Raw genomic sequence first — 25889 nt, forward strand, 5'->3', positions numbered from 1 at the left:
TCACAACAGATTAAGCAGATAGAAACTTTATTTACAGGAATTTAATTTTACAATAGTTCACATTCCCGGCACACAAAATGTTATAGCAGACGCACTTTCTCGTTCTCTCAGCAACAATCAGCAAGACGTCGCAACCAACTTCTGCAAAGCAAATTTCAGCGTTATGTACATTCAGCAAGTTGCATTTGAAAATTTTATTTCGTCGTCATTACAGGACATAGCAAAAGAGTAAAATAAAGACAACGTGTGGAAAGAAATTAAACACTTTTGGCAAGATAAGAATAATGTTACGATTAGGAACCATTACACTGTACGCAATGACATTCTGTTTCGCCGCTCTCACCCTGACAGCAATAATTGGTTACTATGCATTCCTGACGAACTGGTTAACAAATTAATATGGTATACTCATTTAAGTTACGCACATTATGGAGCCAGAAAATGTTTTCTTATACTGAGACAGAACTGTTATTTTACCAACATGGAGAAACGTATACGACGAGTTTTAGCGTCTTGTAAAATTTGCCAGAAAGCTAGATCAGACACGACTTCACATATTCCTCCATTATATCCCATTGTACCTGTTAAATTAAGACATATGGCCGCAGTAGACATTTTTGGTCCAATTCCCAGAACTAATAGAGGTTTTTGCTACATCTTTGTCGCTGTTGAACTCACTTCAAAATTTGTTACTTTCACTCTGTTACGCAAAGCTACTGCTAAAACCGTTTCGAAAGCATTTGTAAAGCATTTTCTATTTCATGTAGGGCATGTGATGAAAGTAATTTCTGACAATGGATCACAATTTCGTTCTGCTATATGGACACGCGTTACGAGCTAGAAACATTTCTCCGATCTATATATCCAAGTACCATGCTTCTTCGAACCCCTGTGAACGATTAGTGAAAGAAATTGGTAAACTGTGTAGAATATACTGCCACAAAAGACATATTGATTGGGACACACACATATTCTCATTCCAAGATGTAATTAATTCCATACCAAATGAATCGACTATGCTATCTCCGTCTGTTATACTGAAGAATACTGAACCACCTAACAAAATTAAAGAATTAGTAACATTTCCTACATCTCGTCGACTACGACACCATGAAATAATTAACATTGCGCTGAACAACATCAAACGTGCCGCAGAGCGCCGGAGAAGACAGCAAAGACAGGTTTGTACACGCCGTGACTTTCACATTGGACAGAAGATATTAGTACGTACACACTATTTATCCAGCAGAATAAAAGGTAAGTGCAATAAATTTGAACTTCTGTACGCAGGTCCATATCGGATTCGCAGTATTCCTCACCCCAGTGTTGTACACGTTGAAACTTTGAGAACCAGAAAAAGTAAGGGGAACCACCATGTATACAATGTTAAACCCTTTATTGAATGAAACCACTTTATGATGTAACGTGCTACGATGCCATTTACTAATCTTTATGACCACTTATGCAATTATAATTATGTGACTAATTACTGATAATTATCGTATTTTTCTTGGCAAGTGCCCGGCAAGGTAAGGTTAGCAGGTCGCTTTTCTTGTCGTTACACATCAGACTGTGCATATTTTCCAGATGAATTTACACATTTTATGAGCACTTATGCAATTATAATTACATGACTAATTACTGATGATTATCGCATTTTTTCTTGGCAAATGCCCGGCAAGGTAAGGTTAGCAGGTCGCTTTTCTTGTCGTTACATATCAGACTGTGCACACTTTTTTTTTTCAGAGACACTTACGTATTTTATGAATAGTTATGCAATGTTATCTAGTGACATGGTAATTGTGTTACACTTTTTTCTCCATTAAAGTCTTTAATTCTCGCCTCTATTAACTACACTACATACAAGCTGCACACAACGAACGTCACATTTTTTTTTTCTTTCTTATGTATATACGATTATTTCATGTTTTGTTTGTATGCACTATGAAATGGTTAAGATATAACACACACCAGTTGACTTTGACATTTTTTGCCCTATGACATCTCAAGATCGTGACTGTTTTACATTTTTTGCTGCTGCATTGTGATATTCTCTGTACATTTTTGCCTTTGAACACTGTCTATGCTTTTGACATATTACGTTTTCTGTCATGTTATGCTGTATGCTTAATTATGTCACTATAAACCAGTCATTATTTAGTAAGTATATGATGTAAATGCACGATATTAATCTTTGTTCATCATTTTCAGAAAGAAATAACGTGTAAAGGAAATAAATTAAACAGAGATGGGAATTTCACCTACGGAATAAACGAAAGAAGATGCAATAACTTTATGAGGAAGAGTAAATGGATCAGAATTAACAAGCATTAACAAGAATATAATGTATACATCGTAAAATAGCAGTCTTAACTAATTTTTTCTTTCAGAATACAAGGTGATTGATGCAGGCTGTCAGACAGAACTACACATCTTAGTTTTAGTGATGAAATATGCTAGAGATAAAGAATAGTTGTATAATGAGTAATGAAGTGATTTTTTGCAGATGATAATGAATGCTGATGAATAATGATGAAGAATATGCTACTATGAACAATGAAGTTTTTTCTTTACAAAAATGGTTCAAATGGCTCTGAGCACTATGGGACTCAACATCTGAGGTCATAAGTCCCCTAGAACTTAGAACTACTTAAACCTAACTAACCTAAGGACAGCACACACACACCCATGCCCGAGGCAGGATTCGAACCTGCGACCGTAGCAGTCCCGCGGTTCCGGACCGCAGCGCCAGAACCGCTAGACCACCGCGGCCGGCCTTTTTCTTTACAGGTGATGATGATAATGGAGTTATGATGATATGGATAATGAAGTTTTCTTTGCAGATGAGGATAATATTGAAGTTATGTATTTATGGTATGTAGTTATTTAAGTATTTGTTGCAGTTCGCTTTGACAGCAGGTGTTATATTGCATAGTATAATGATTGAAGGTTTTGGAAAGGACAGCTATGGAACACATTTTTATACACATTTCACTACCTGTTAATTCGAAGTTCACTACTTTTCAGCGCAAAATGCATTTCTTCTTTCAGCTTAATAATCCATTTTTTTATATATTGTTGCAGGAGAATTAATGTGCTATAAGTAGTTGTTCATTAAATCTATGTCATTTATGAATGTGATTACATGTACTCTACTTGTTTCATAACCTTGCTACAGCTGACTCATGACGAAAGACGTTACACATCTTCATTTGCAGCAATAACTCAAAAGCAAACAAAGTAATTACCAGTCCCAAATAATGCTACTGGTTTAAGAGAGTTCTGAATAATACTGATCAGCTCTGAATAATATGTCACTTCAATGATGACTTTTGATGTTTTGTAACTGGCCAATGAGTGCCAATAATTAGTGTAACTAAATGAATTATGTTAATACTATGCCATTCATTAGCTCCTTTTCAATGATGACTTCTGATGGTTTATAATTGGCCAATAAGTGCCAATGTTCACTATAATCAGTTAATTTTATGAACATTATTCTGTCATACTGAATATGCTTTGTAACTGACCAAGGACTGCCACTGTTTATTGTAATACGATTACCCATGATGCCAATAATTGCTATAATCAGTTAATTTTATGAACATTATTCTGTAATACTAAATACATGGTACAGAAATGTTCAATAAGTGGGCTATGAATGCCGCGAACTACTACTGTAATTCTCAATGAAGACTACTATGTGACTTAATGTCCTTCACCTTCTGAGCTAACTTCCCTGAATTACTGCAATATCCATTTGTCCTGTATATCCTCTTGATCATGGAGCACTATATTTGGTTTTTGCACTAATTCTACGTTGGTGTGCCTCGTAAAAGCATGGTGTTGACACGACATGCTGTCCACCACCGTGAGCGATGGAGACGTTATTATGGTCCCACTGTTTGGTGTACCTAATGTACTACATGGAATATTACTACGACATTTCAGCGTCTTGGGTACGCTGATAAATACTTATGGGAAAAGAACTTCAAATTGTCTCACTTGGTGTTGTACTTCTGTGGAAAGATATGGACTTTCAGTGCAGCTGCGTGCAACCTAAAGTGCTAGAACCATGATGCAATCCTTCCCTTTCCTATCCTAATTCTTGTAACATGGTAAAATTCATTTCTTTTGCTAACTTAATTTCTATTTATATACCTTTTGTGATTTGCTGATATATTCTCAACTGCAGTGCATATGCACTTATGTCACTTGTCAACATGATTTTTTTGCCATTATGTTTATTTGTTGTGAAAATGCTAAAGACATTTTTTTCGATTTGTTGATATATTCTGAAGTACAGTATATGTGCACTCTTGTCATTTATATTGTATATACATTTTGTGATTTGATGATTTTTTTGCCATTACATTTATTTGTTGTGAAAACGTTGAAGAATTTTTCAGTGCATGTGCACTTATATCATGTGTTCATATGTTTTGTGCTGAACGTCAGTAAGTGTGCACTTTTGTCATTTATCAATATGATCTGTATATACATTTTTCTGATTTGCTGATACGTTCTGTACTCATTGTATATATTTTTTGCCACTGTCTGATGTTTTGTACTCGGTGCATGTGCACCACATTTAATTTATGTTCTACATCTGAATATTCTATGAATTGTAAAAGTTAATTAGTTAAGAAAAAATTTGTTGCTCATGGCAAGTCCAAATGACTCACCATCGCTGCCAAATTATTGCCCCCCCCCCCCCCCCCCCCCAGTGGAGGGTTATGAAACGCGTGTGTATTTAGTACAGCGATGGCGAGGCATGACAGAATCTCTGACCAGAGAGTTATTTATCGTTGCTAGTCTGCGCTTGACCGCGCGAGAATGCAGTTGCATGTAGGGAGTCGGCAGTAGTAGTCTAGTTGTTGTACGTAGCGAGTCGCGAGAGCATGTGGTTCGTTCGTGCTAGTAGCGCGCACGAGACAGTCGGAGTTGTGTGTGAGGAGTCGGCGGGCGTCGACATGGGTCTCTGGTCAAGATTCGGGATGAGGTATATTTTTAAATAAGGTAATGAAGCAGCATTGCGCACATCAGATAATGTAATGTATATTTATTGTAATTAATTTTCAACAAGTGCCCCAATAATAATTTATTTTTTAAAGCATTCTAACAAAAGAACCATTTAATTGAAAGAATATTTCCCATGCATTTCCTTGAAGAAAAAACTTACTTAAATTCAAAGAATATTTGCGATGCATTTCCTCCAAGCTATGGCGAAAAATAAGAGCAGATGCAGTTTTAGTGAGGTAAGAAATCAATTCTAATTTTGCACAGGGCCAAAGATAGACTTTTCGGTCTATTTGCGTTTTCATTGTCACTGAGATTTCATTATCATTAATTTGTCTTTCATTATTTTGTGGGGAGCTTATACTTGGGTCAGATTGCGATTCTTACATTTAATTGTCATTGTCAGTAGATTTCATTGTGGGAAGGTTACACTTGGCTCCATTTTTTATTAACTTTGTTATTTAATAATTTCTGTGGGGAGGTTACACTTAGCACGATGTCTATTCTCATTTAAACATTGTCGTTAGATATCATTGTGGGGAGGTTACAAAGTGTAGACGTGCAAAGGATTCATAATTCTCAAAAAAAAAATTGCTCCAGATCCAGTGCCTAAAAAAATATTGTGAAGGACCTGAGGCACCATATTTCGCAAGTCTTAAGAGCTTCGGCAGTACCCCACTGTATTCTGTTTCTCATACATGGCGCACTCCAGATGCCAGCTGGCGATCGTGTCAGTATGAGCGGAACTAGTGCTGTGCGCTCATCCAGAATAACACCCAAGTCTGTTTCTTCCTTCTCCAGGTAACCCTCTGACATGACCGACGCGGAGCAGTACGTGTCGGCGAGCGCCGGGCAGCGCCAGTTCGCAGCCCAGGTGCTGGACCAGCTCTGCTCCAGCCTGGACTGGTCCCACCGGCTGGAGCGTCCAGAGTCCAGCAGTCTCCCTGTGCTGGACGTGGGCTGCGGCCCTGGAGACGCCACGGTGCTGGAACTGCTGCCACGCCTGCCCTTCGGCGTCCGCGTCGTCGCCGCGGACTCTTCCCCTGACATGCTGCGCAAAGCCGCTTCGAAGTTCCCCGAGTCAACAGTCGACTTCCAGCTTCTCGACATCGGCACGCCGTACCTCCGGGAGTCCGAGGTGTGGCGACTGGGGCCCTACTCCAAGGTCTTCTCATTCTTCTGCCTGCACTGGGTGCCAGATCAGAGGTACGCATCTACACACTGAGGTGACAGGTGTCATCGGATACCTCTTAATATCGTGCCGGACCTCCTTTTCCCTGGCGAAGTGCAGCAATTCCACGTGACATGACGTCTAAAAAGCTCACGCTATTCGTTCACGAGACTCAGAGGGCCATAGACACGAGTTCCCAGGTAGTTGCTGTGTTTCTTGACTTCCGCAAGGCATTCGATACAGTTCCCCACAGTCGTTTAATGAACAAAGTAAGAGCATATGGACTATCAGACCAGTTGTGTGATTGGATTGAGGAGTTCCTAGATAACAGAACGCAGCATATCATTCTCAATGGAGAGAAGTCTTCCGAAGTAAGAGTGACTTCAGGTGTGCCCCAGGGGAGTATCGTAGGACCGTTGCTATTCACGATATACATAAATGACCATGTGGATGACATCTGAAGTTCACTGAGGCTTTTTGCGGATGATGCTCTGGTATATCGAGAGGTTGTAACAATGGAAAATTGTACTGAAATGCAGGAGGATCTGCAGCAAATTGACGCATGGTGCATGGAATGGCAATTGAATCTCAATGTAGACAAGTGTAATGTGCTGCGAATACATAGAAAGAAAGATTCCTTATCATTTAGCTACAATATAGCAGGTCAGCAACTGGAAGCAGTTAATTCCATAAATTATCTGGGAGTACGCATTAGGAGTGAATTAAAATGGAATGATCATATCAAGTTGATCGTCGGCAAAGCAGATGCCAGACTGAGATTCATTGGAAGAATCTAAGGCAATGCGATCCGAAAACAAAGGAAGTAGGTTACAGTACGCTTGTTCGCCCACTGCTTGAATACTGCTCAGCAGTGTGGGATCCGTACCAGATAGGGTTGATAGAAGAGATAGAGAAGATCCAACGGAGAGCAGCGTGCTTCGTTACAGGATCATTTAGTAATCGCGAAAGCGTTACGGAGATGATAGGTAAACTCAAGTGGAAGACTCTGTAGGAGAGATGCTCAGTAGCTCGGTACGGGCTTTTGTTGAAGTTTCGAGAACATACCTTCACCGAGGAGTCAAGCAGTATATTGCTCCCTCCTACGTATATCTCGCGAAGAGACCATGAGGATAAAATCAGAGAGATTAGAGCCCACACAGAGGCATACCGACAATCCTTCTTTCCACGAACAATACGAGACTGGAATAGAAGGGAGAACCGATAGAGGTACTCAAGGTACCCTCCGCCACACACCGTCTGGTGGCTTGCAGAGTATGGATGTAGATGTAGATGTAGAAGTCTCTGGAAGTATCCTTCAGAAATGTTGAGTCATGCTGCATCCATAGCTGTCCGTAATTACGAAAGTGTTGCCGGTGCAGGAGGTTATGCACAAACTGACCTCTCGATTGCGTTCCGTAAATCTTCAATGCGATTCATGTTGGACGATCTGTGGAAGACAAATCGTTCGCTCGAATTGTCCAGAATGTCCTTCAAACTAACCGCAAACACTCGTGACCTGGTGACTTGACATCCTTATTTGGGAACATGAATTGCCGAACATAACCGTTTCCAGTCAATGATCGGTTCAGTTGGACCGTAGGACACTGTCCATTTGATGTAAACATAGCCCACACCATCACGCAGCCACTACCAACTTGCACAGTGCCTTGTTTACAACTTGAGTCCTTGGTTTCGTGGAATCTGCGTCACGCTCGAACGCTACCATCTGTTCTGATCAACTGAAATCGGGACTCACCTGACCAGGCCACGGTTTTCTACTTGTCTAGGCTCCAACCAATCTGGTGACGGGCCCAGGAGAGGTATTGCAGGCAATGTCGTACTGTCAGCAAAGGCACTGCTGCCATAGCCCAGTAACGCTAAATTTCACCACATTGTCCTAACGGATATGCTTGTCTTACGTCCCACATTGCTTTCTGCAGCTGTTTCACGATGTGTTGTTTCTCTGTTAGGACTGACAAGTATACGTAGACGCCATGGCTCTCGGTCGTTACCTGAAAGTCGTCGGCCACTACGTTGTCCGTGGTGAGAATTATGCCTGAAATTTCGTATCTTCGGCACACACTTAAAGCTGTGGATCTCGGAATACTGAATTCTCTAACGATTTCCGGAATGGAATGTCCTGTGCATCTAGCTCCAACTACCATTCCCGTCGTGCGCCCATAATCTTGTGAGAAACCTTTTCACACGAATCACCTGAGTATAAATGGCAGCTATATAAGGCAACAAGTGCTTGGTGCAGTTGTTAGATCGGTTGCTGCTACTACAATGGTAGGTTATCAAGATTTAAATGAATTTGAAAGTGATGTCATAGTCGGCGCACGAGCGACAGGACACAGCATCTCCGAGGAAGTGATGGAGTGGGGATACGACCATTTCACGAGTGTACAGCAAACGTCAGGAATCCGGTAAAATATCAAATCTCCTACATCACTGGGGCCGGAAAAAGATCCTGCGAGAACGGTACCAACGACGACTGAAGAGAATCGTTCAATATGACAGAAGTGCAACCCTTCTGCAGATTGCTTCAGTTATCAATGCTGGGCCATCAACAAGTATCAGCGTGTGAACCATTTGTTGTGTACATAGTTCCGCGTAGTCAGCGAGTACACAACTTTCCTACTAGAGCGCGCCCCGCTAAGCACAACAGCGCAGGCGCAGCGTTCGTCCATCTCCACACTACGAGATGGCGCTGCCATAGAGACGGACCAAATTCTGCTTCTGCCGATCCGCGTATTAATAAGTAACGCAGCCAATGAGATTGCTGCTTACGTAGAACCTTTTCTCCTCACAGATCACACTCACGCAGTGATACACGAACGTGCAAGGCATTATAACGAGTATACAGACCTCTGATTAGTCAGTCTGCATTTGTCTGTACCAGTCTGCATTTGTCTGTACCAGTCTGTAGTCAAGTTTCAGTCTGCACCTAATAAGATTACCATATTCCTGTAAATAGCCATGAAGATAAATGCTTAGACACTTTTGCCAAGTATCAAAGATATATGTGAGAATAAGATTAACGTACCAATACCAAAGGAACTCCAGATTGTAAATTGTAAATAGCATCCAGAACCAAGTTAAGTAATTTTTATGCTTGTTATTATTTTAATAAATGTGTGTGAAAATTAATCAATTTCTGTTTAAAGTTGGTCACGGTCAATCTGCTACTCTAAGCATGCAAGTGCCATTTATATCGTCTGACCTAATGGCAGAAGATAAACACGTCACAATAAGACCACAAGACATATTGCTGACACTCGCCTACTTCGTTAGAGCGACAAGTCAAATAATCTGATGGTGTGTGTACTGAAGGTCTTACAGTACGCTCACCACACCATTCAACGAAACATCATCGATATGGGCTTTCCCAGCCGAAGGCCCACTCGCGTACCCTTGAAAACTGCACGACACAAAACTTTACGCCTCGCCTGGGCCTGTCAACACCGACATCAGACTGTTGATGACTGGAAACATGTTATCTGATCGGACGAGTCTCGTTTAAAATTGTGTCGAGCGGATGGACGTATTCGAGTATGGAGAGAACCTCATGAATCCATGGACCCTGCATACCAGCAGGGGACTATACAAGCTAGTGGAGGCTATGTAATGGTGTGGGGCGTGTGCAGTTGGTGTGATATGGGACCCCTAATACGTCTAGATATGACTCTGACAGGTGACAAGTAGGTAAGCATCCCGTCTAATCACCTGCATCCATTCGTGTCCATCGCGCATTCCCACGGAGTTGGGCAATTCCAGCAGGACAATGCGACACCACACACGCCTAGAATTGCTACAGAGTGGCTCCAGGAACACTGTTTTGAGTTTAAACACTTCCGCTCTCCACCAAACCGCCCAGACAGGAACTTTGCTGAGCATATCTGGGATGCTTTTCTACGTGCTGTTCAGAAAAGAACTCCACCCATTCGTACAGTTATTGGTTTATGGACAGCCCTGCAGGATTCGTGGTGTCAGTTCCCTCCAGCACTGCTTATTAGTCGAGTTGTTGTCACGTCGCGTTGCGGCGCTTCTGCGTGCTCACGGGGGCCCTACACGATATTAGGTGGGTATACCAGGTTTCTTTGGCTCTTCAGAGTATATCTTGTGCAAGCAATGCTAACGCCATCTGTGTACATTCATGTAGCTATCCCATGACATTTATCACCTCACTGTATTACTAAGTGGCTAACCTGTTTAATGATTCAGGATGTTAATAGTTTGCCGGCCGGGATGGCCGAGCGGTTCTAGGCGCTACAGTCTGGAACCGCGCGACCGATACGGTCGCAGGTTAGAATCCTGCCTCGGGAATGAATGTGTATGAACCATTTGAACCATGTTAATAGTTTCCGGGGTCAACAGTATTTCATGATTGAAACTGTGGTTAAGTTTATATGAAAATACAGAATCGGGAAAGAAAGGGAAGGGATGGATGGGGATTCGTGACTTCCAGCCGGACAGGGCATTGTGGTAATGCAATACCGAATGCTGAAAATATTGTGTAGGACAGTTATCACAATGCGCTCTGCAGCGGGAAGTCACGAATACCCACCCATCCCTTCCCTTTCTTCCCCTGTTATCCATTTTCATATAAATTTACCATAACTTCAAACATTTACGAAATTTTTCCTCTTTGACCCGCCTTTCTCCTATACAAAATGATGAAAGTATGTAAGTTAATCGCTTACTACATTTTGATGTTCATGAAGTAAAATTTGTGCATGAGGCATGATGTTTTAATTTATTAGTTCTTATCTTATAACTCTATTAGGGGAAGATTTTGTATACGGTATCCACATATGTTGCTGAATGTGCCTACAAAACTGAATCACTGTATGACACACACTTCAGCAGATGTGACATCATAAATACAGAGATGCGTTAAAAACTAGCTGTCGTTTAAAACGGAGCGCAATTTATCCAGACTAGACAGACTTAGCGTTTGGTAATGAGAGCACTTAGTGCCTTCCAACAAAATTTAAACATACAATAATTTCAGACGTTTTCGAAGCTTCTTTTCTCTTACACCTGTAACTTCAAATTTTAACACATTAACTCATAAAGTAAAGTAATCGGAAATTTAAACCAGTTTTATACATGGTAGTTGGATTCTTCGATGAATCTGAGGCTTACACTCGCGAAAACCAAGTCGGCACTCGATGCGGTAGCCGATGGCAACGACAATGAACGCGTTTCATATTTACTGTCGATCCCATCAGTCACCACTCTGACGACGTGGTTTGCGCGAACAGTGCAAGGTTTAGACAAAATAAGTGAACATTAGGCTAACACGGTGCAGAGTCGTCTTTGGCTTTCACAGTAAAGTGAATGTTGCTGGAATATGCACATAGATCCTGAATGTTTTCAATACCGATTTACTACATTCATCATAGACAAACTTTGCCAGCTATTGAGAGATGCTGCTGGACTCTAATGAGTCCTTAGTTCTTATTCCGATACAGTTTATAAATGTGCTTGTGGAGGCGAGAATAGACTTTTATTTCTTTTTCCAAATTACTTACATTCCTCTATACGAGGGGCGGTCGGAAAGTTTCTTGCCCGAGATAGTTACCGTAATGTCTAGCATAAACAGCACCACCTACTTTTACGGTGACCCTTCGTGGGTATGCAAGTCAAATTTCGCGGCTCCAGCCTCGTAGTTTTTGCCGCTAGGATGCGTTGTATACCGTAGTGTAAGCAAAATGGCGAATATCGAGAGAGTCAAGAACCATGATATAATTGAATATCTTCATTTGAAGGGAATAACACGAAAGGAAATTTCGGAGGACATGCGGAATACACTTGAGGACAGTGTTAAGTCTTATGCAACAGTAAAAAACTGGGTGTCCGACTTCAAACGTGGAAGAACGAGTGTGGAAGATGCGCCAAGGAACGGAAGGCCTGTCACCGTTGCCACTGATGTATCAGTGACTGCAATTCACGATACGATTTTTCAGGATCGTCTAACAACGTTGCATCACATTGAAACCACATTTGGAATCTCCCATGGGCGTGCTCATGACATTGTTGTTGGTATTTTGGGAATGTGTAAAGTTTCATCTCGGTACGTTCCGAAAGACTCGAAAGCAGATCAGAGACGGGAGCGTGTGCTGTGTTGTGAAGAAATACTCCTCCAATTTGAAGCGGATGAAGACGGCTTTCTTGCAAGGTATGTGACAATGGACGAAACTTGGGCTCCCCTCTTTGATCCTGCGACAAAACAATAGTCACAACAATGGAAACATCCTTCATCCCCTACCCGTAACAAGTTGCGGGTGCAAAAAATCAGTCGGTAAGGTGATGGTACCGGTCTTCTGGGTTGCAGAAGGGGTAATTATGGTGGATTACTTGGAAAAGGGCGTAACTACCAATGCATCATACTATTGTACCCTCCTGCCCCGTTTGACAGAAGAGATAAAGAAAAAAAGTCGCGGAAAATTGGCGCGCGGAGTTCTTTTGCATCAGGACAACACACCGGCGCACAAACCCTCGCAGCTGCGTGATTGCGGGTTCGAATTGTTATGTCATCCGCCATATTCTCCAGACTTGGGTCCATCAGACTTTTTTCTTTTCCCAAACCTAAAGAAAAAGACCTCAAAGGACGACGATTTGACAGTGGTGATGCTGTGAACACATTTTCGGACTCAAAATCGAAGACCTTTTAGCTGAATGGTTTCCAGAAGTTAAGTGAGCGAGCCCGCTAGTATATTAGTGTACGCGGGTTTTATACTGAAAAATAAACTGGTGTTATGAAATTTCTGCCATTCTTTATTTGTTAGGTTAGAAACATTACGACACCTCTCACCCCCCTCGTACACTGTTGTGCAAAACTTCAGGACGAAAATAATCTTCGCATGACGCGTCACTGGCAACCAACACAGCTCGATGAAACTTGGAGCACACATAGAAAGAAATTATTGTACAGGATATAAGGAACCGGGAAGAAACACGCGGCGAGACAAATAGAAAAGCACTTCTTTATATATATATATTTTATTTATTTTTTTTTTTTTTTTTTTTTTAGTTAAACTCCTTCCTTCCCTATAGCCCTACCCTTTCCTCTCCAAAATTGCCGCCATCCTCTAGTGTCGACGCAGCACGTAAAGCATGGTGCTGTTAGTAGCAAGACTCATTGCCATAAACCGAAAATAAAAGCGGAGGCATATTTTGATAACCATGAACCATTGCAACTTTCAGAAATCTTGCAAAAGTAATGGTATATTTCCGGTCAGATTCCGCCAGGCGATGCTGGCTCCACAGGTAGTCCATGAAAGAGACAGCATCGGTGAGGGAAAGGTCATAGATCGTGAAAATGGTGTGGCCCAAGAGCCACACCATTCCGTTACGTCGTGTTCGGGGGTTGATCTGAATATCAGGTGTAAGGAACCAGTCGATTGACACATTGTCTGGTGTCGTCCCACCGATCAGCGCTAATAGCACACGTGCAAGGTCCCACACTTCTGTGACGTGAGGGCATAAGAGACGATGCTCTCTGGTGTCTACGTTACCACATCGGCCGCAAGCAGCCGAGGGCCGTAGGCGGATGGCCGCCAGGCGATGATTAGTGAGTATTAAATTGTTTACGACACGATACCATAGCGCTGAAAGTTCCGTGGGAAGGGCTGGGTTGTTGATATTAGCCCAAGCTTGGTGCCAGATGACCGACGGTCGTCTGTCCTCTAATTTATGTGGTGTGGGCTGGCTTCGAAGTGCCTGGTAAAGGCGCTTCGACGTGCGTGCCTTGTCAGTGGCCACTGTTATGACGTAACTTTAAGGTAATAGTCCTTGACTGTCGTCATCCGGAACGGAATATGTGTCAAACATACTGGTGCACGCGCCGATTGTGGGCGATAACGGTCGAAAAGAACCGCTGTTGTCCCACCTGGTTCAGTTTCAAGCAAAGTGGCGATACGGTGAATCAGGAGGGCCGCACATTTGCGGGGAAAGTCAATGAGTCCAAGGCCACCATCGACCTTTGGCAGTGTACAAGTCTGTGCATCAACTTTGAACAGTGCATGCCGCCACAAGAGTCAATATACTGTTTGTGAGATGGCTCTGCCGGTTTGTTTCGGTAGCGTAAGGAGTTGTGCTACATACCACGCCCGTGATAGGATGTAAGTATTAATCAGTTGGATTCGTTGATGGAGGTCGAGTCGTCGATCAGCGTGACTCACGCAAAGTCCTCTGATGCGCGTGAGAAGCCGCCTCCACGTGAGTGTTAACATGCGCTGCGGACAGGCAGTCACCTCAAGGCCCAAGATACGTTGTTCCCCCACAACTCGGTACCATGGGCGTTCGATGGTCAATGATCGTGGTCCTAGCGGGATCAGCACCGTTTTGTTGGAATTTAACATGGCACCGGATGCTCGTTCATAAACGGTGAGAACTCGGCGAACTGAATCGATGTCCCTAGCGTTTGCGACGAACACACCGACAACATCCGCGTATGCCGCACTGCGGAAGGTGACGCCTGGGAGAGCGACACCATCGACCATCCGTCCGATGTCACGCAGCATGGGGTCCAGCGCTAAAGCGAACAAATACATTGACAAGGGACACCCTTGTCGAACTGATCGTCTGATGGGAATAGGTCGTGATCGGCAGCCGTTCACAACGATTGTGGAATTTGCTCCATCCAAGAAGTGCCGGATGATTCCTATGAAGCGCTCCCCAAAACCCATCCGCGACACAACGGCCGGCAGGTAAGGGTGAGAGAAATCTAGGGAAAGAATTGCAGCCGGGGTTCGAGTGTCGGCGGTGAGTATGACAGCATCACGGTATATAGAAGCGGCGGTGAAGATGGTTCGATTCGAAACGCCACATGATTGAGTGTGGCAAAGTACCTTATTCATTACCTGTTTAAGACGAGAGGCCACGCTTCGTACCACCAACTTATAATCAGTGTTAAGAACGGTGATAGGACGCAGGTCTTTAGCTCGACAGTGACCTGTGACCTTTGGAATAAGGGCAATACGTCCAGCTAGAAATTCGGCTGGTAGTTCGCAACCAGCAAAAATCTCCTCGCACATTTTGCAGAAGCGGTCTCCGATCAGGTCCCAAAATTGTTGGTAGAATTCATAAGGGAGACCGTCGGGGCCAGGTGATTTTTGTCCCGGACAGGCACGGAGGACAGATGTGAGGTCAGCGAGTGTGAGTGGCTCGGTTAAACAGTCGCGGTCTCGACGATCCAATGAAGTTGGGACCCCACCGATAAGTGCTCGTTGGGCGGCGACGTCTACCGCAACGTCTTGGAAGAGGTGCGTATAATGGTCTGTTAGGTGTTTGAGGACTTCGCGATGGTCTGTGAGGCACGTATCATCGCCTGTTTTAAGGCGTAGAATGGTGTTCTTTGCATGATTCCTTTCAGAGGCAAGGTGATAGATGGATTGCCTCTCGCCCTCAATCAGGGGTGCGGAGCGGCACCTCACCACCATCCCCTCGGCCTTCTCCCGAGAGAAGCGAAGGATTGTCGCTTTAATTTTGTTGAGGCGCATGCGTAGCTGATCATACCTGTCAGCAGCAAGGGTTAGTGTGTCATCTAGACATTGTTGATAGAAGTCTAATGTGCTACGCTTCCAGTGTGCGACTTCGCGACTATGTTGCTGGACAACACGTCGCAGCCGTGGCTTCGCACAGCGGAGCCACCAAACCACGGTGGTAGGGTACTTCGAAGCAGTAGCGATGCAATCCCGCCATGTTTTCGTGACAAGAGTGCGAAGTTCGGACGTTGGGAGATGAAGTGTATTCATCTTCCAATAGGTGCCCCGAGGAACCGGGGTTGGACCCGTGATATGCAAGGAGCAAGAGTATGCACAGTGGTCACTAAAGGCCACGGGAATGACTTGGACGGCACAGAGGGCAGGAATCAGATCAGCAGAGACATAAACACGGTCAATGCGGCTTGCCCCAGTGGGATATATGTGAGTTAATTGTGTGTAGGCGGGATGAAAGTGGCGCCACGTATCATTAAGGTCAGCCGCCCGAAGGAGTGAAGCGAGCGCTTCACACCGCATAGGCGTTGGGACCTGATCAGCATCGGCTACCACACAGTTGAAATCTCCGCCAAGTACGATGGGACGACGAGCTGTCAAGAAAGGGGTGATATCTGACGTAAAAAGTGTTGTTCTGTCATGCCTGTGATTAGCTCCTGAAGGAGCATAGATGTTAATAAAAAATACATCTCGAATGATACATGCAAGAACGCGACCATTGGGTAGTTTTGTAACATCGGATGGAGTTAACTCTGATCTGTATAGCAAAGCAGTGCCCCGCCTGGCGTCAGGGTCGATGTTATATAGTGCCACATAACCAACCAGGTCAGACAGAAAGGGGGCACAAACCTCCTGGAGAAAAACCGCATCAAATGCACCAAGGCGCAGAAAGTCCTTCAGAGAGCGTAGTTTTACTGGGTTGGAGATGGAGTTGATATTTACTGTTAAAAGGGAGAGGGCTCCCAGCTGACGGTCAATTGCAGGCATAAGAAAGCAACACAGAGAAAGTAACGTCAGATGAGGTCATGGTCGCATGTAAGCAGGTGCGTAAATATCGAAACTGTAACCCTGCTACTTCACCCCGGATGTTAAACACAATTACCAGACAGCTCATGTGGGAACGAGCCCACTCAATCTCGCATTTCGTCGTCAGCCCAGTTCAGTCTTCCCCCATCGGCGGGATAGTCCGAACCAGGCGGCGCAGAGGGCTTAGTCGCAGCGGTGTGTGAGAGGGTGCGAGTGCGCTGCAGCGGCTGTTCGCTACCCTGTTCATTTTTAAGTTTTGCGGGGACTGCTCCCTTATCTCGTGATGAACTAATGAGTGCTTCTAATTGGCGAGCAGTTTTCCGCATACCGTCCGAGCGGTCAGCGGAAACAGAGTGTGTAACAGATGAGGCCTGAGATTCAGCCTCACTGCTGCTCTCAGGAGGGGGACGTATGACGCCCTCCTCCTCCGCCTGCTGTTCTTGGCTCGCCTTCTTGCGCCTATGACGACGCCGGGGGGACTTGGCGTCATCTGCCGGTGGGGGTGGGGTAGGAAGAGCTACCTCCATCTGTTCTACAGTGACAACATCACTGGCCACATCAGGCGCACTACGGGCGTCTGGTCCGGGACAATCTCAATAGGGCTGTCAACAGATGCACTAGGTGCCGGTTTCACCTCCCCTGACGGACCCGGGGTCGATTTGTCAGTTCTCTCAGCGGTTCGGTGGGCAGCACCCGCCACTTTCTCGCTGAGAAGAGGCACAAGGTTGTCACCTTCAGTGCGTTACCGCGGCAGTTGCACAGGGCGCCTGCGAAGGCATTCCACGAGTAGATGCTCCGTAGATTGACAGAGGGAGCATGTCTGTGGTTGCCCTATATAAGTACCCTGTGCCCTCGCAATATTTAAATATGACGGTATGTTCAGCTAGAGATTAGTAAGACGCAAGAGTGAAAACCACAAATCAGCACAAGACAGTATTTAAAGCGTACTTGCGCGAAAGTGACTGCGAGCAAGCAGCATTATCGCTGACGCTCCCTCTATTCCTTGAACTAGGAGAGCTTTGCTTCGATGTTAACTATTGTGAAAAGATATAGCCTAGCTTCTGATCTTAATGAGTATGGACGAATTTATTACGGCTTAAGAGAGAAGCGAGACCGCCATCTTTAATTGGAAGGCATTTTCTGATTTTGTGCGAGAATAATAAACCAATAAAACAATTTGTCGGCAGCATAAACAAGGTGTGTATTGCGTAAATTATTCTCCATCTTATGATTTCACATTTTCAAATATTTGTGCATGCCTACGAAACATTTCTTTGGACTGTGGAAGCTCTAACCTGCAAATTCTACATGTAAAGACTCTTAAACAAATCCACTTCGACGGACAGGCTTCCATAGAAAGGAAATTTGGACCGTAGTTAACGTAGACAAAGATTCCAATAGATTCAGCACACAGTTCGACGACTGGCAGAGACATCGAGTACCGCTTACAGCCGGCGTGCAGTGCCAGATCTCTAATCTACTGTGGACAATCCCCTGAACATGAACGTCGTCTAGTGAGATCTGTTGGGTTATTTATTCATTGCAAGGACCTAAACTCTTTTCTAAAAGAGACTGAATACTAAAGACCTAATTCCTTTAATCATTAATAATAATAACTCATTAAGTCCTTTCTGGTTCTGCCTTGCTCTGAACCCACTATCCAACATGCTAAATAATACAAATTATGGATACAATATTACTGGAACATACCAACACAAAATCACACATTTGCTATACATGGATGATCTAAAACTACTGGCAGCAACAAATCAACAACTCAACCAATTACTAAATATAACAGAAGTATTCAGCAATGATATAAATATGGCTTTTGGAACAGACAAATGTAAGAAAAATAGCATAGTCAAGGGCAAACACACTAAACAAGAAGATTACATATTGGATAACCACAGCGACTGCATAGAAGCGATGAAAAAAAACAGATGCCTATAAATGTCTAGGATACAGACAAAAAATAGGAATAGATAATACAAATATTAAAGAAGAACTAAAAGAAAAATATAGACAAAGACTAACAAAAATACTGAAAACAGAGTTGACAGCAAGAAACAAGACAAAAGCTATAAATACTTATGCTATACCAACACTGACCTACTCATTTGGAATAGTGAAATGGAGTAACACAGACCTAGAAGCACTCAATACACTTACACGATCACAATGCCACAAATATAGAATACATCACATACATGCAGCAACAGAAAGATTCACATTAAGCAGAAAGGAAGGAGGAAGGGGATTTAACGACATAAAAAACCTACATTATGGACAGGTAGACAATTTAAGAAAATTCTTTCTAGAACGAGCAGAAACTAGCAAAATACACAAAGCAATCACTCATATAAATACATCGGCTACACCATTGCAATTTCATAACCATTTCTACAACCCTCTAGATCACATAACATCAACAGATACGAAGAAAGTAAATTGGAAAAAGAAAACACTACATGGCAAGCACCCGTATCATCTAACACAGCCACACATCGATCAAGACGCATCCAACACATGGCTAAGAAAAGGCAATATATACAGTGAGACGGAAGGATTCATGATTGCAATACAGGATCAAACAATAAACACCAGATATTACAGCAAGCATATTATTAAAGATCCCAATACCACAACAGATAAATGCAGACTTTGCAAACAACAAATAGAAACAGTAGATCACATCACAAGCGGATGTACAACACTAGCAAATACAGAATACCCCAGAAGACATGACGATGTAGCAAAAATAATACATCAACAGCTTGCCTTACAACATAAACTTTTAAAACAACACGTTCCCACATACAAGTATGCACCACAAAATGTACTGGAGAATGATGAATACAAATTATACTGGAAAAGAACCATTATAACAGATAAAACAACACCACATAACAAACCTGACATCAAACTCACCAATAAAAAGAAGAAATTAACACAACTAATCGAAATATCCATACCCAATACAACAAATATACAAAAGAAAACAGGAGAAAAAATTGAAAAATACATCAAACTGGCTGAGGAAGTCAAGGACATGTGGCGTCAGGATGAAGTTGTCATTATACCAATTATACTATCAACTACAGGAGTCTTACCACACAATATCCATCAGTATATCAATGCAACACAGCTACATCCAAAATTATATATACAACTACAGAAATCCGTAATTATTGATACATGTTCAATTACCCGAAAGTTCCTAAATGCAATGTAACATATACCGTACAGTTAAAAGGAAGTCACGCTTGATCAAAGTCCGCGTCAATTTCCATTTTTAACCAGACATAACGTCTGAGAGAAGAAAGAATAATAATAATAATAATAATAATAATAATAAAATGAAAGCAGTAATTAATAATAATAATAATAATAATAATAATAATAGCAGTTCACCGAGGTTACTTTTTGTCTCTGAAAGGAAATTTTCAACACAGAACTTCATACAATAACTGGGTTCAGGGCGAAATATGACTCCTCTCATGAATCATTTCATCTCAGTAAAATTATAACAATTTACCTTTCACGCGAGAGGGAGTTACACACTGAAGTCACCGCGATTTGTTACGATCCCCTGGACTTTACAAAAGGCGGGACACAATTTTTAAGAGGCTGTGTGATCGTCACAGATGGCAACTGCAGCGTGCTCCCATGCTGGTCAGGAGGTTGGTTAGCAGTTCCTGTGGTAGGGCGATCCATTCCCCCAACTGCTGGGTGGTCTTTGGTGCCTGTGGACGTGCTGCAACCCGTCTCTCCAACTCATTCGACACGTGCTCGATGGGATTTCAGTCGGTGGGACGGGCGGGCCAGTTCGTTCGCCAAATATCTTTTTCGAGAGCTCCTTGACGTGCTCTGTTGGAGCCGGTAGCGCACTGCCATCCATAAAAATAAAGTCATGGCGGAATGCACCCCCCCCCCCCCCCCCGCCCCAAAACGCGCATGAGGAAGGAGTACAGTGTGACAATAACGTTGATTTCTTGCCGTGTTTAAAGATTCGTAGGTCAGTGCGCCCGTACGACATTATGCTTCTTGAAAGACTCCAGCTCAAGGAGGCTTGCGTCCTATCATTTTTAATTAAATCAGTCATCAGTACATACGAGTCTGATGCAGGATTATCGAAATATGAAGGCAGAAGGACAGTATGATATTTAATAAAGTGGTCGAAGGTGGTAGTAAAGCGCTTAGTTTTCCTGGGTCATTAGAAGTGACTGCTCTTTCTCTCTGTCGAGCAATTTTGAGAACTGTTTGTATTGGCACCGTGCGGGGACAAACACGCTGCTCGGAGAGTGCCTGTGTTAGCAGGCTGCAGTTCTGGGCAGGCGGAAACGAGGAGACGCTGGTACAGCTGCAGAGTAGGAGGGGGGGAGGGGGGGCAGTGCGGGGGGAACCGGTCGCTGTTTTCGCATCACGGGGCGGCTAACACAGTACCCCACCATGGCGCATTTTTCCCATTGCCGCACGCCTTTTGTTTTTTTACGTCTTTCAGGCCATGACGCACGACGAGCCGGCGACCATGAAATTGATTTCTGTGAGCAGAAAAAATGTCATAAGAATTTCCACGTGTTTCCGGGACGGCCTTATAATCAACTTTCTTTGAGACAAGTGTACCTGATCGCCTTGTACAATGTATCTCCTCAGAGTCTGAAATAGCACCGCACTTCTGGGTGCCAGACGCAGTGCCGCCAGCACACTCGGAGTGTTTTTGAGAGCTCTTTAGTTTTTCCCACGCCAAGCGGTTTCCTCTGTGCGCAAAAAAAAAGCGTCGTGATAGGAAATGAGGCGATGACGTCAGTAGACGTACCGTGGGCGACTGTAACTTTAGGCGGCAAGCCTCTCTCTTGAGGGAAATGCTTTCTCCCCCTCACGGAGGCAGGCTGCGTGTTGGAATATGTTTATCCGATTAGCGAAGAGTGTGCCTGTCGCACGTCAGTCGGTAGTGAGCATTTTCTGTGGTACTTACTCGTGGAGCGTATTTTGGGTGAGTAGCTTTTCCGGGATAATTTTGAGGGGAGTTCGTTTCGGAGATGGGAGAGAGGATGGAAATAGCAGAGGTCGCGGCGGAGTCCGTCGTTCGAGGCCAACCAATGCCACACTAGTCTCACAGTTTCAGATTTGGGGTGGCGAGCACGGAACTGTTCACGGGAGACAGTAGTATATGGTGATCATCTATGTTGCCTCGCACGCGAGGAAGTTTCCAGATTTTGCATCACTCTCCAAAGCTGGTTCTTTCGATCTACAGCAGCAGTAGCCATTTGTTTAATTTATGTACCGTACTCTTACAGTTTAGTGCTTTGCACTTGCTGTTACTCAATGTGGAACCAATCATACAGCATTAACGTTGGTGCTAAAGAAAAGGGAAAGCGTCATGCAGAGAATTCCATCCCTTCATGCCAACTTGGTCAACCTCATTAGTGCTTATAAAATTTTGATATATGCACTGAAGAGCCAAAGAAACTGTACACCTACCTAACATCGTGTAGGGCCACCGCGAGCACGCAGAAGTGCCGCAACACGACGTGGCATGGACTCGACTAATGTCTGTACTGAAGGGAACTGACGCCACGAATCCTGCAGGGCTGACCATAAATCCGTGAGACTACGAGGGACTGGAGATCCCTTCTGAACAGTATGTTGCAAGGCATCCCTCACATGTCAATAATGTTCGTGCCTGGCGAGTTTGGCGGTCAGCGGAAGTGTTTAAACTGAGAACAGTGTTTCTGGAGCCACTCTGTACCAATTCTGTACGTGTGGGGTGTGGCATTGTCCTGCTGGAATTGCCCAAGACCGTCGAAAAGCACAGTGGACACGAATGGACGCAGGTGATCAGACAGGATGCTCACGTACGTGCCACCTGTCATAGTCGTATCTAGACGTATAACGAGTCCCATATCGCTTGAACTCCACACGCCCTACAAGATTACAGAGCCTCCACCACCTTGAACAGTCCCTTGCTGATATGCAAGGTCCTTGGATTCGTGAGATCGTCTCTGTACACGTACACATCCATCCGGTCGGTACAATTTGAAACGAGACTCGACCGATCAGCAAACATGTTTCCAGTCATCAACAGTCCAATGTCAGTGTTGACGAGCCCAGACGAGGCGTAAAGCTTTGCGTCGTGCAGTCATCAAGGGTACACGACTGGACCTTCGGCTCCAAATGCCCATGCCGATGGTGTTTCGTTGAATGGTTCACACGCTGACACTTACTGATGGCCAAACATTGAAATCTGCAGCAATTTGCGGAAGGGTTATACTTTCGTCACGTCGAACGATTCTCTACAGTCGTCGTTGGTCTCTTTCTTGCAGGATCTTTTTCCGGCAGCAGCGATGTCAGAGATTTGATGTTTTACCGGATTCCTGATATTCACACTACACTCGTGAAATGGTCGTACGGGAAAATACCCACTTCATCGCTACCTGGGAAATGCTGTGTCTCATCGCTCGGTTCAAATGGTTCAAATGGCTCTGAGCACTATGGGACTCAACTGCTGAGGTCATTAGTCCCCTAGAACTTAGAACTAGTTAAACCTAACTAACCTAAGGACATCACAAACATCCATGCCCGAGGCAGGATTCGAACCTGCGACCGTAGCGGCCTTGCAGTTCCAGACTGCAGCGCCTTTAACCGCACGGCCACTTCGGCCGGCCTCATCGCTCGTGCGCCGACTATAACATCACGTTCAAACTCATTTAATCCTTGATAACCTGTCATTGTAGGAGCAGTAACCGATCAAACAACTGCGCCACTCACTTTTTGTCTTATATACAGTAGGCGTTGCCGACAACAGAGCCGTATTCTGCCTGTTTACATATATCTGTATTTGAATACTCACGTCTATACCAGTTTCTTTGGCGTTTGAGTGTACGTCGCCATCGTCATTAGTGAGACAGGCAGACGAGGTGTGGTCCGTTAGTTTTTTACCATGCAATGTTCAAACAATGTCCTTTGGCCTACGAATATAGTTGGCTCAGTAATGCGGACATGTCGTCCGATCGGGACAAGTGGCCAAAGTGTTTACCCCAATAAGATTTACCTCCGAAAAACACATGCTTTACAACATATAAATCTGACATCTAAACCTTTTTATATACAAAGCTAGCATCCACCTCTCTGTCCCCTTTGTGACAAATTTGAATTAATTAAGTTCAATTATTTTTACCATCTCTGTCATATTTGGCCCATTACAAACGGCCGATTGTAAACGGTCTGCTGCAGGCTCTTGGTATTCTTTCAGACAGTAGGGCGTGAAGATAACTAGAAAGTGTGCCCCGAAGCCAGAAAACCGAATATGGGATCCTGTTGTGATGGCGCTGGCCACAGTACCCGCCTAGGCACAGAAAATGAGTCACTTCGTAAGCCTTCATGAAAATGCATGTAGTTCCAGTATATTGTTTTCTTTTTCACTTAAAAATATTTCATGTGATACTTTATAATATGTTGAATCAAAGCGTGTAAGCGGTAAGTGTCTATCAGTAGCCATGGGTTGGCGGAAATTGAATTTCTTTCTTTGAGTGATCGCTTTACCACCCCTACCCCTATCGTAAGCGGCCAGAGGTGTCGCCCTTCAGTATTAATATTGGCTCTTAAGCAGAACTACTGTTTTAAAACACCTTCTGTAGTGGGGGTAAGTGAGAAGTGCGTGCTACTAACGTGGAGCTTCTGCTCTGCAACCCTCGTCGCCTGATGTAGTTTCTAATCTCTCCGCAGGACTGCGCTGTCCAACATTTGCGACCTGCTTGCCCCTGGAGGTGACGCCGTGCTGGTCATGGTCGGCCGTTGCTCGATCTTCGACGCGTACGAGCAGTTCTCCAAAATGCCGCAGTGGGCCGAATACATGCAGGTGAGCCGTTAACGACACTGAGCATTACTCTCTCTGTTAGGGTACTCACCCGTCTGCTGAACTGGAACTGTGTGCCTCACACAGTCCCAGACCAAAACTGTTGCTTCTGTGAAATTTAAAATTCTCCCGGCGAATCAAATGATCGAAGAGATTTCAGGATTGCAATCGATCGTCGTAAACTTCACTACACGATTTTTCGAGTGGACACCTGCCAGTCATCTTCAGGTGAGCCGTCAGTCTTCGATATTTCAACTGGACACCTGCCAGTCATCTTCAGGTGAGCCATCAGTCTCTGATATTTCAACTGGACACCTGACAGTCATCTTCAGCTGAGCTGTCAGTGTTCAATATTTCAACAGTACACCTGCCAGTCATCTTCAGGTGAGCCATCAGTCTTACGTATTTCAACTGAACACCTGCCAGTCATCTTCAGGTGAGCCATCAGTCTTCGATATTTCAGCTGGACACCTGATAGTCATCTTCAGGTGAGTCTTTAGTCTTCGGTATTTCAACTGGACACCTGACAGTCATCTTCAGGTGAGCCATCAGTCTTCGATATTTCAGCCAGACACCTGACAGTCATCTCCAGGTGAGCCATCAGTCTTCGATATTTTAACTGGACACCTGCCAGTCATCTTCAGGTGAGCCATCAGTCTTCGATATTTCAACTGGACACCTGACAGTCATCTGCAGATGAGCCATCAGTCTTCGATATTTCAACTGGACACCTGACAGTCATCTTCAGGTGAGCCATCAGTCTTCGACATTTCAACTGGACACCTGACAGTCATCTTCAGGTGAGCCATCAGTCTTCGATATTTCAACCGGACACCTGACAGTCATCTTCAGGTGAGCCATTAGTCTTCAATATTTCATCTGGACACCTGACAGTCATCTGCAGGTGAGCCATCAGTCTTCGATATTTCAACTGGACACCTGACAATCATCTTTAGGTGAGCCATTAGTCTTCAATATTTCATCTGGACACCTGACAGTCATCTGCAGGTGAGCCATCAGTCTTCGATATTTCAACTGGACACCTGACAGTCATCTTCAGGTGAGCCATCAGTCTTCGATATTTCAACTGGACACCTGACAGTCATCTTCAGGCGAGCCATCAGTCTTCGACATTTTACTGGACACCTGACATTCATCTTCAGGTGAGCCATCAGTCTTCGATATTTCAACTGGACACCTGACAGTCATCTTCAGGTGAGCCATCAGTCTTCGATATTTCAACTGGACACCTGACAGTCATCTTCAGGTGAGCCATCAGTCTTCGATATTTCAACTGGACACCTGACAG

General features: G+C 44.1%; 1 protein-coding gene across 1 annotated transcript in view; it reads left to right on the forward strand.

Annotated features, from left to right (window-relative positions):
- Window positions 1-5833: 5833 nt before the first annotated feature.
- Window positions 5834-25889, forward strand: part of LOC124606468 (juvenile hormone acid O-methyltransferase-like) — a 69715-nt gene continuing 49659 nt past the window's right edge. Inside the window, exons 1-2 of the mRNA XM_047138450.1 lie at window positions 5834-6225; window positions 24451-24583. Coding sequence (XP_046994406.1) covers window positions 5834-6225; window positions 24451-24583 — 525 coding nt within the window. The remainder of the gene's footprint in view (window positions 6226-24450; window positions 24584-25889) is intronic.

The sequence above is a fragment of the Schistocerca americana genome, chromosome 3 (genome assembly GCF_021461395.2).
Source record: "Schistocerca americana isolate TAMUIC-IGC-003095 chromosome 3, iqSchAmer2.1, whole genome shotgun sequence".
Lineage (NCBI taxonomy): Eukaryota > Metazoa > Arthropoda > Insecta > Orthoptera > Acrididae > Schistocerca > Schistocerca americana.